The sequence below is a fragment of the Amblyomma mixtum genome, chromosome 8, assembly GCF_055824585.1.
Source record: "Amblyomma mixtum isolate Tamu chromosome 8, ASM5582458v1, whole genome shotgun sequence".
In the NCBI taxonomy this organism is placed as follows: Eukaryota; Metazoa; Arthropoda; class Arachnida; order Ixodida; family Ixodidae; genus Amblyomma; species Amblyomma mixtum.
The window spans coordinates 7,339,228-7,350,745 of record NC_143019.1 but is presented as its reverse complement, the minus strand read 5'-3'; the positions used below and the strand labels follow the sequence as shown (position 1 = coordinate 7,350,745).

At 52.8% G+C, this 11,518-nt stretch overlaps 2 protein-coding genes across 2 annotated transcripts in view; one reads left to right on the top strand and one right to left on the bottom strand.

Moving 5' to 3' along the window:
- Positions 1 to 11,518, top strand: part of ifc (delta4-sphingolipid-FADS-like protein ifc) — a 48,947-nt gene that overhangs the window by 553 nt on the left and 36,876 nt on the right. The gene's annotated exons all lie outside the window — the stretch shown is intronic.
- On the bottom strand, positions 6,913 to 7,938 carry LOC149331231 (uncharacterized). Its single transcript, XM_089555432.1, has one exon. The coding sequence runs from the start codon at positions 7,936 to 7,938 to the stop codon at positions 6,913 to 6,915; it is 1,026 nt and encodes a 341-aa protein (XP_089411558.1).

Sequence of the window (11,518 nt, the reverse complement as noted above, 5' to 3'; positions counted from 1 at the left end):
TGAGTACGCCAAGCCGCAGCGCTTTTTCTCTCTTCCTTCATCATCTTCCTAATGTGGGGATCGAGCCTACCGGAGTGCTGAGAGATCGGTTGAATGGCCGGGGGGTCTCGGGATCAGTCGCCGATCGCCCTCGAGAACCGCACCAAATCGCCGTCACCTCATCCTTTACAGTGTTCACGAGCGATCCGTGTGTCTCCGGTACGGAATCGGGGTCAACGTGCATTACTGGCCTCGCTGTCAGCACCGACGTGCTGAGTGAGAGCTCGCCGGCATGACGCGCGTGTGCGGCTGTCGTCTAGACGTCTGCTTTTGGATGTTTGTTTATTCATCGGATCCCAGCCGACGGGACGGCTCTTTCGAGTCATCCCGTACACACACATTCATGCATACTTTCTGCGGATTTCGCGTGAACCGCGGCGACGCCGCCCGAGAACAGCTGCTTCCCATGCAACGCTCGTTCTCAAGATGGGAACTGGCGTCGGCGAAGAGTCATGTGGCCGTGTACGAGGCATCTGCGCTTTGTGTTTTGCTTCTTTTCTGTCAGCCCAGCCCGCCGGTAGCGAGATCGCGTTTGCTGATCCCGCTGTTCGCTTGCGGGCGAAATATTATGCCGGCTCGCGTCGTTGTCAAGTTGAGACTCTCGGGGTGCTGGGTAGTATCCGACGTGACTTCATGCGCGTCGTCCAGCGCCGCTGCTCGTGGGCTAAATTCACTGCGTCTTGTGTCTCGCCGGTTTAAGAACTGCCTTGGTTTTGAAAGCGGCGAGCCTTCGAGCGCGCCTCGTAGTAGCAACTTTGCGTTTCTCCCTAATAAGTAGGGCAGTCCGGATCTTTGACCTTGAAGGGCGTGTGCCGTTTGTTTTATCGCCTAACCCCGTTGCCGTCCTTTTAAATTTTTGTACGCGGACGTGCGGCTACATTTATGTATACATCATACTTTTTTTTTTCTCCCGGTTTTCGCGGTAAATACAGCAGCAAACATGGCTTCTCAGAAGCTTTGATGACGTTCCACAGTCGCGTGAACTGTAGCCGCTGCGAGACTCGTGAACCGCATCACTGGAGTGTGTAATGATGTAGCGCCTTTCCTTTTTGCTATTCATATTTTTTAATTATGGTTTCATGCTCCCATCAACAGGCACACGGAGTCATTCACAGTCTACACGTTAGCAGTTAAAGCTCCCATCTGTACCAAATGTTGAGATCTAGGCGTGTCGAGGAAGCGTTATTATCAAAGTAATTTAAATTCGCATTTTATCTGTTACGGGACCTTATAGAGAAGATGGTCTGCGTTTAAAGGATAAAGGCGTATATTTGTTTGGTTTGGTTTATGGGTTTAACGTCCCAAAGCGACTAAGGCTATGAGAGACGCCGTAGTGAAGGGCTCCGGAAATTTCGACCACCTGGGGTTCTTTAACGTGCACTGACATCGCACAGTACACGGGCCTCTAGAATTTCTCCTCCAAAGAAATGTTGCACATTGTATATCTTCTCTTTGTTCAGTCGGTCTCAGCCTCTTCGGTGGTGGCGGTCAGATTCTATGATGCGCTTGTTTCGAGCTGGAATTTCCCGCAGTATTAGTCTGCAGTATCGACCGCTGAGCGTCGTCGCGGCGTCTGATTTAGTTGGCACTTACCAACCTGTAACGCCGGTAACCGCCTTTCTTCTTCTTTGTTTCCCTCTAACGGTTTGTTCGGTTACGATCGCCTTGCCGTCCTGGTATCACAGATAAAATATGCACATACTTTTCAGACCCCCTTTGCTGCTGCATAGAGTTATCGCAATTAATGCGTAACTGGTACTGTGACCGCTGTCTCCAAACTTCTGGATAACTGTTTTTTGCTTCCTTTTTGTTGTCGCGTTTCGCTACTCTGAACCGGCAAACGTGCTGTAAAAACGAATCAAAGAACCGTGAGAGCACGGTGTGTACGGTGTACCTTGCCAGTACTCACAATAGCTCGTAATATGGGCGACCAGCCGCAGTGGCTTGGTGGGGCGTTCGGCTGCCGAGTACAACGACGAGGGATACAATCGCAGCTGCAGCGACCGCGTTTCGGTTGAGGGGAAATACATACAGACGCCCGCCTACTGTGCAATATTAGTGCACTTTAAATAACCCGCAGGTGGCTGAAAAGGCCCAGAACAGCGCAGCTAGTGATGGAGAGCTTTAACATTGAAACCGAGAGAGCATCTGTGAGAAAACGTCAATTGCGGCTAGTTTTCCTAAAATAATAATAATAAGAAATAGTTTGGCATTGACAGGACTTGTTATTCGCGCAACCGACAGTCATCGTAACAGGCATAGGTTGAGTGTCGAGGCTGGGAAATTTTGCAGTTATAACATTACCGAGCCAGGCGCAATGCAGGAATACCCAGTCATCTCTCCAGCAGTGAGCTCAGTGTGGCTCTTGGCAACGGTGTTGGAACGGAAGCCGGAAAGATGTTTTCCTTATTAATGCGAAATCATTAGAAAGGCTATGACGGCGAAAGCTGTCCGGCGTCTGTGTGAAGCGTGCACCTGCCAATCGTGACAGGTGACGTTTCGGACCGCGTAACCACTGTCGCTCACTTTGTGGGTTTTGCAGTGGTGTGCGTAACTTTCGGTCTAGATATTTTTCTTCTGAAGTTTGTTCTTCTGGCGCTGTTTCATTGAAGAAGCTTGGTTTGGTTTATTCGGGTCTGACGTCCCAAAGCGACTCAGGCTATGAGGGACGCCGTAGTGAAGGGCTCCGGAAATTTCGACCACCTGGGTTTCTTTAACGTGCACTGACATCGCACAGCACACGGGCCTCTAGAATTTCGCCTCCATCGAAATTCAGCCGCCACGGCCGGGATCGAACCCGCGTCTTTCGGGTCAGCAGCCGAGCGCCGTAACCACTGAGCCACCGCAGGGGCCTAAACACTCTGTCGCGTTCCACTCCTAAAGGCGAAACTTAAGCGTCATTAATTAGCACATATTAGTATCAGTCACCAATCACTAATTAACCATAAATTAGTAATTTGCAATCACTTAGTAATTAGTCATTAATTGTGTGTGACGTCGCCAGTGCCACAGATGCAGTCAAAGTGGTGCAGAAAACTGCCGACTCTCTCTTCGTCTGAACCATGCATCGAAATAGATGAGTGAATAGCTTTATAGGAGTAATATGGAACAAGAGATTGTTGTGGCGTATATATTGGTAATTATTACGGAAATGTGGAGGGAAAGAAACGTCGCTTTTTACAAGTGAGCACCGCAGAAAGTATTTTGGCACCGTTGCGCTGTGCCCCTTAGAAATGCAATGTATTACCAGAAGAATTTTCGCCACTGCTTTTTATCGTACTTTATGCTATTTAGTCTTAAAAACTGAGTACTAGCACAGTTCTACTTCTCGCCAGGAGCGTCTCTTTGACACACCGGCTGTATTGAAACAGCGGCGATAGCAACCTGCAGAGGACACTTCAGTGACAAGTGGTAGTGTGATCTAGTCGCGATAATGGCTTAGTGGAGGTACAACAGAGAAAAATATAAAACAGCTGCATCCTACCGGTACTCATCTACGCAAAAGAAACGTGGAGGCTAACGAAAAGGGTTCAGCTAAAGAGGAATCTGAACTCTCGTCTTTTTACCGCGGGAACTCGACCTACACATTCCGAGCATTCTTAGAAACTTCGAATTATTGCCCTGTGCGGCCGATTTCCATAATTTAAATCGGTTAAACGTCCCGGCTCCCGCCTTTTTTTTAACTCGCCGCTGACGGTGGGAGGAGTCGACCAACCTTTCAGCCAGTCCCGTGGCGGCTTGCCGCTCTGCCATCTGCGGAGGGATACGTAGCGATCGGCGAAAGCAAAAAGTCCACGCGTATTTTTATTTCTGTGGGCCTATTTGTGGCTGTGTAGCCTCTGACTGGATCTGTTTATTTATGGAAACTTAAAAAAAAAACAAAATGAAAGCGCAGCCGCCACGCGGCTGCCTGAAAGGCGCTGCAGGCGTTAATTGACTCCTCCTACCGTTTGCCGTGAGTTCGAAAAAAGGCTGGAGCCGGGACGGTTAATCCGATTTAAATTATGGAAATCGGCCGCACAGGACAGTAATTCGAAGTTTCTAAGAATGCTCGGAACGTGTTGATCGAGTTCCCGCCTGAAAACACGAGTTCAGATTCCGCTTTAGTGCACCGTTCAGTTAAGGACAACGGAGCGAGATATGGAAAGAAAAATGATAAGTGTAACGTTAAGAGATCGGAAGCGAGTGGAATGGGTGAGGGGACAAACGCGGGTTAATGACATCCTAGTCGAAATGAAGGGGAAGAAATGGGCTTGGGCAGGACATGTAATACGAAGGGAAGATAACCGCTGGTCCTTAACGGTAACGGAGTGGATTCCAAGAGAAGGCAAGCGTAGCAGGGGGCGGCAGAAAGTTAGATGGGCGGATGAGATTAAGAAGTGTGCGGGGATAGGGTGGCCGCAGCTGGCAAAGGACGACAGGGTTAATTGGAGACATATGGGAGAGGCCTTTGCACTGCAGTGGACGTAGTCAGGCTGACGATGAGGGCGATCTGCACATGCTCAGTGGCTGCCCACGGAAGCGGTTCGCGCCACGCTGAGTATCTCCAATCGGAGGACGCGCGGCTCCCGTGACTTCCGCGGAACGAGTCTGAGCTGACCTCAGCTGCCGCTCTTCTCCGCGTGAAATTCGCTAAACAAGCGCGACCGCGCGAGCACGAAGGGTAGTTGGCACGAGATACATGGAGACGGCTGCTCCTTTCCGACGCGGGGGCGCGTGGTGCATTTAATGTTCCTCTTAGGTGCGTACCCCTCGAAGGTGTCGTAGAGGCACCGCATAGAAGCCACAGCTGCGCAACGACGCAGTTAAGAGCAGCGCTTGGAGGCCCCCCATATAGCTCTCACACCCATGGCCGTTACGTTGGCACCTCATGTAGTCGGCGGTCCCAATTTTCGATGGCCATTTTTGCAGATAGTTGACGCAGCACAATGAGCGTGGCAAAGCTGCAATGCATTCTCTTTTTTTTTTCATGTAGTAACCGTGCGTGTTGGAAAAATACATGATTTTGGAAATGCTCATTCCGTTCAGTTTGTGTGTGTGTGTGTGTGTGTGTGTGTGTGTGTGTGTGTGTGTGTGTGTGTGTGTGTGTGTGTGTGTGTGTGTGTGTGTGTGTGTGTGTGTGTTCAGAAGTATTCGAAATATTCACTTCGAACCAAAAACTACTATTCGCGCATGCCTACTTTTTAAGCTTTGTAAAGAAAAATGAAGAGGCACACATCAGCACGTACATTTGAGCTACTGTGCTCGAGAGTGTACAGTGTTCAACTAAACATTGTATGACATATTTCGCAAAGGTGTCGCCTTATAGAACGTAAAATAGAATTGAAGACCTCTCAGGTGCGACTTTGTGCCAGTGGTAACAATCGTAATGGCGTAGGACATCTTTACTCGACACTGACATTTTTCCAGCCTTGTCTTCCAAGCTAACAGACCTGAAAAATAAAAGCTACATGCTGCAGAGTGCTTCTAACCTGAAGGTTTATTGCTCCAAAGTGCTCAGACTGCTCCTAAATCGACGTTCTTATGCTCCAAATTGCTCCAAGTTGGAGATTTTGCTGCTCCGAAAATTGCTCCAAATTGCTGAAGGAAGGGATGCAAGGAGGAGGGTATCGCCTCGCGGCCTTGTGCATGTCCCTTTGTGCGGATCACTGGCCCGTATCCATGTCGGAAGCCATGTGGTTCGAATCCGGCTCGGGGATGAAGCTTTCTTCTTGTGGATACCGTTGCCATGACGACGATAGGACGCTTCACTTGGCTACCCTCCGGCCGCTACGGAAGGAAAAGGCGCGGACGTCTCTAATAGACCCTTTAGAAAATTCCACGCCATCTGGTGTGTGGTGCGCAAACCGCGGTGCCTCCGCCATTACTTGGGCATACGCCTGCCGGTATGCGCTCGGGCCAGATTGAGAAGTACGCGCGCCCGGCGAAGCCACAACAAGCGCAATTTTCTTGTTTCTGTGTCCTAGCCATGTTCCTTGACATTGGCTATCTGCACCAAGCTATAGTCGCGATGCCGGCATGCTGCTGTGTGCCTTTCTGCAGCCAGCGCGGCGAAGAGACGCGCACGGAAACAAGCTGTGTTTCCAGAGCACGGAGCGCATGGAGTAGCTGCATGCTTATTTTTTCTCGTCCGTGACCTGTTCGTTTTCACATTAAAATAAATGATATAAGTATTGAAAGAGCAGCGAAATGTTCCTTCTACCGTGTAACCGCTCCGCTGTATAGTGAGCACAAAAATAAAGGTGCCACATTCGGCGCACTCGAGGACATGCATTCCGATGCTGGCGACTGTTTCGGCGCGTCACAAAATCAAAACGTAGCTCAAACGCGCTTGTTTTGGATTTTCAAGAATCCACGTCCATTCATAGAGAGTTCCGTGTGCGCGAAAAAGAGCACGACGATGCGGCGCGACGAGGAGCGCCGTCGTTCTCTCCGTTGCGAACATGCAGCAAACGACGGCGACATAGGCGGAGTGCAGCAGCAGCAGCTGTGTGTTTTCGTTCGGTCAGGGCCTGTGCACTCTGGCTAAGGCAGGAGACACATGTCCGGCAACACGTCCGTCGCGCCTGGCATCGAGGCACCCTAGTCGCGCCGCTTCCGAACTGCCACTACTGGTGGCTACGGTGGGGGGGTACGCTCGCATTCTGCCACCCTTTTGAACGGGGGCACTGCTTGGAGCGGGGTGGGGGGTGTAGGGATGGGGGAGGGGGGGGATTCGCAAGTAGCACGCGCGCAATGGTCGACACTTGTCAGGGCTCCTTCAGCGTGTGGTGCAGCTCGCACCGGGGAGGGGTCCTATGCACCGGGACTGGTGCACGGGGGCAGGGGCCCTGGAGGGGGATACAGCTGGATGGCTGGGAAGGGGGTTACGGTTTAGAGCCTGGTGGCCAGGCCTGTCACCTGGAGGAATTTCAGGAGTATCCTGAAGGCAGCGATGGGGCTGCGGACGGGGTGGAGCAGGTCTTGGACTGAGTTGGCAGAGAGGCCCAGGGCGCGGTATCCTTGGACCATGGTGGTGCGTGCTGCGTCCAGGGTCGGGCAGGAGCAGAGGAGGTGGTCTAGGGACTCATCTGCCCCGCAGGAGGAGCAGGCTGGGGAGGAGGCTCTACCATGGCGATGGAGACGGGCCTGTGTCCAGGAGGAGCCCGTTCGGAGCCGCAGGATTAGAGAGCGCTCCTTACGCGGCAGGTCGTCAGGAACCCTTAGGAAGCGCTCCCCCGCTGCCAGTCGGGGATCTGGGTGGAGACCCTGGATGGCCCTCCTGAGAGCAGGGCGGGCAAAGTCGAGTTGGGTGACTGCCGGGTTGATGGGAGAGCCGCTGGTGTGAGCAGCACCGGCCACCTGGTCGGCCGCCTCGTTACCCGCAATGCCGACGTGGGAGGGAACCCACTGCAGGGAAACAGGTCGGCCAGAGTCCTCGATGGTCATCAGTCGGGCCTTGAGGCGGGCAACGGTGTCCTGCCTTGTCTGTCCCTGCCGTAGGAGTTGGAGGGCAGTCCTTGAGTCCGTCAGGATGACGGTTGGTTGCTGCCCAGGGATCAGACTGAGGATGTCTGCGGCCAGGTGGAGTCCGGCCAGTTCGGCTGCTGTAGAGCTGGCTGGGAATCCTAGCCGGCAGGCCAGGGCTATGCCTAGGGCTGGCACGACGCAGGCTGCCGCCGCTTGTCCTGTGGTCGGGAGGACTGAGCCATCTGTGAAAAACTGGAGATGATCTTCCAGCGTCTCGTGTAGCAGAGCGGAAATGCTCTGCTGGAGGGCAGCGGCCGGCGTTCGCCTCTTGCTGCAGTCCTTGAGGTCCACAGAGATGGAGAGCGGAGGCCTGGTGGGTGGCGGGGGGGTTGCATCTTGGGCTGCAGGGGGGGCAAGGAGCCGGGTGAAGATGCTCCATAGGAGCCCCATGCGGGAAGACGGGGCATGGCTGAGACGGGTCAGGAGGGCCCCACCGTCTGGCGAGTGGTGCAGCCGGTCCATGTGACGAAGCCCAGTCTGGAGGAGGAGAAGAGACAGTGGCCAGGTCCCGGCCTCTGAGTGGGTGGCCGCAATGGGGGAACACCGAGGAAGGCCCATGCACTGCCTCAGTGTGGAGCGGTGGAGTTGCTCCAGGGACTTCAAGCGGGCTGGTGGTAGTGTCACCAGTGGGAGGGCGTAGGTCACCAGTGAAGTGGCAGCCGCATGGTAGAGACGGAGGGCCCAGGAAGGAGAGCAGCCGTGACCCCTGGCAAGGAGCTGTTGGACTGCCCTTCCAACCTGCCGCAGACGAGGCAGGAGGGCCCTTGTGGCTGGGAGCCATGAGAGGCGACGGTCGATTTGGAGACCTAGGTAGCGGACCTGATCTTTCCACGTGAGTGGGGTCCCATCAAGCCTCAGGGTGTTAATGCGTGCCCGGAGACCCTTTGGGTGGTAGAGGAGAGCCTCAGTCTTGGTAGGGGACACGGTGAGGCCGATGGACTTCAGGTACGGAACTGCCACACCACAGCAAGCAGGGACACACGCAGCGGCAAGCACTGCTGCGCCGCTCTACCCAAGCTCCGCCGACAACCGGTGTCGCACTTCGCCGCAGCGCAGCAGTGCCTGAGCGCTGCTTGGCTTGGTGTACAAATATTGCAAGAAAAGACGGCATCGCCTTGTTATCAGAAAGACTGCCAGCTATACTCGAGCGGCGACAAAGCATGCCAGCTGATGTTGCGAGCTTTGGGCAACGGCACCGCTCGCGGGCGCTCCGGGCGAAGAGCTCTGCGGCTGCCTGTCTGCCGTGGTCGTCGCTAGGCCTATAGCCTGCTTCGCATCGAAGCGGCAGGGGCCGGCGCTTCGGAAGTCGCCTGCGCTATAATTGAAGGCCTATTCTTCACTCCGCTTTGCTGTTAACAGCATCATCTCACAATAAAATAATAGTATGGTCAATTTCTACGGCGCCTTCAGCAGCGGAGCTAGCGGGCGCCAGTCGAGCCGGACCCCAGCGTCGGGCCAGCGGCAGCTTCGAGGCGGTTCTCGCAACAAATTCGCTCGTACCACAGTTGTCACTTTTACCAGCAACTCGGTATTGACCAATGACCCAGAAAAATGATGTATTTTCTCATTTCCCTATCACAGGGCTTGTTATTTACGTCGAGAACACTCATTAGCTCGTTTTTATGACGCCGGCAGGGGATCCAGGCTGGCCGGCCGGCAGGCTCAACTTACTTCACGTTCGCACAAGAAAATACAAAACGGCCATGCTACCAGAAAGGATGCTTGCTAGATTCTAGCAACGACAGCATGCCTGTGCTAGAGTGGAGCTTTCGGCAACGACACCGCCCGCGGCGACGCCGGGCGACGAGCTGCGCGCTGGTCCCCGACTGCCCTAGTCGTCGCTAGGCCTAGATCGCTGATCGAGCGCCCGTATCCGGATCCACACGCATTTCGCCCTGCAGTGCGCCTGCTCGTAGTCGAGTCCGGTCCAAGTGTTGTTAGCCCTCCTTTATCGACAGTAGATTCGACCTGCAGGGTAACACGGCAACGCGCACTGTCGACGGATCGCAGTGATACCGGCTTGTAGCTTCGCTGAGAGGTGCGGCCGGACGATAGGAGTCCAAAAGCCTTTCTGAAAATCCGCCCGGGATGACAGTCAGGTCCCTCGACCTCTGCAAATTTTCCGCCATCGCTTTCACAAACGCAACCAGACATGCCACAAGGTGGAAACTAGTGCAAAGGCTGTGCAGAGCGCTATAGCTGCGCGTCTTCCAGCCAAAGGTGCCCAAAATATGGCGCACGACGCCGACGAAAGTTGCTGATGATGATGCCTGCCGAGTTGCCAGACTGAATTTTCTAAAGGGTCTATTGTGGGCAGCGGTGTATAGTATCGAAGTTTCCTTACCCCTGATTTCCTACCCGGCTTCGGCGTTGGCCAGCAGCAGTAGTCCCAAATATCCCAGATGACGTCACCGTGGTTTCAACGAAAAATAACAGTATTTCGAGGACACTTTGGCAAATAAAGTGCTGAGAGGCGAAAGCCGAGGATACTGTGCCGTGACGACTTCCGGTGGATGTGACGTCACACCTTTCCCGTGCCTATATCGATACCCAAATTATACATCTTTTGGGGGTCTCTAGTGTTAATTACGCTTAATTACACGTTTCTCCATCTAATTTGGCAAAAATCGACGTTTTTCCAACCAAATATTTCCAACCAAAGAAACCAAAACCAAAAGTTTTTCCAACCAAAAAATAGTAATAGAGCTCTCCTCACTGTCCCTTTAAAGGCTTTCGTCTTAAAATTCCTTCCGAAGGTGCGGGGAATCGAACCCAGGACTTCCAGATTTCTAGGCGAGCACGAAATCCGTAAGCCGCAAAACTGCATTGTTTCCTGGCGCACAAAGATGAACCTATAGTGTGTGCGTTGCCTTGCGACTCCATGCTAATCTAATTAATGCCTGTCTCATTAGAAAGGACGGTAAAAAATTAAACAATGTTTAAAAATAGCAAGCAAATACAAAGAACACGCGAGTAGTCTTAAGTGCCCTCCGTAATTTTTGTTGTTTTTTTTTTTGCTATCAGAACTGTGGCGTTTCTTTCCTTCGTATCTTCGCGAGAACGTTGTGCGACACCCGTGTTTTGTTTGTGGGCCACTTTTCCGCTGGCATATGTCGTGGTCGTATACTCGCCTCGCCAAATGACAGACGCCAACGATCGACTTTTTCCCTCCTATTCCTGCTATATGTGGGGCGCGTGTGTGCGGCAAGTCGTTTGGAGCAGCTGTTGTCTTTAATCTACTTTTTTCCTTTGTTTCTGTTTTCTTGCTTTCCACTCTAGTGTTTTTCGTTGGCCGTTCACAGGGCTGGCTGTGGAGCCAATTTTTTTTTTTTTTTTTTTCCGGTCCCGGGAACATGTGCATTTAAAAACTGAAGTTTCCTCGAAGCTATAGAATGAAATATCGCGCAACTTTCGGCGCGTAGAAAGCAAAGCCGCGTTGTGTGTATATTATACGGGGTCCGAATGTCCTTTGGCTCGCTTCCTGAACGAAGTGATCGAGAAAAGAAAAATTAATGGCGGAGAGCGGGGAGGTCTGTGTGCCCTGCTTTTATTTTCGTATCGACGTTTGCTGCTTGGGTGTGTGAACGGAAGCCATCGTTTCAGTGTCGCCGTCCGGAGACCGGAGCATCGCATCGTTTTTTGTTGTTTTTCTTTTTTGCGACACCGCGTAACCGCCAATTAAGCCGCATAGAGCCGCTTCATAAAACGTCCTTGACCTAAGCATTTGGCTTCGGCGCACGATTATGTGGCGCGGCGGTCCAGCCGTTTTTACTGCTGGGACCAAGGACACGAGCTTGACCGTCGGGCCGCTCGAAAGGTACCTGGTTTAGATGGCGGCCTTCATACGTGCAAGGCGCGCACGAATTATGGGCCTCTTCGGTTCATCGGTGTTACGAGTATACAGAATGGTGGTGTAGACTGTACCGAAAAAGAAAAAAAAAACCTACATGATTTGCGTTTCGACCGTTCG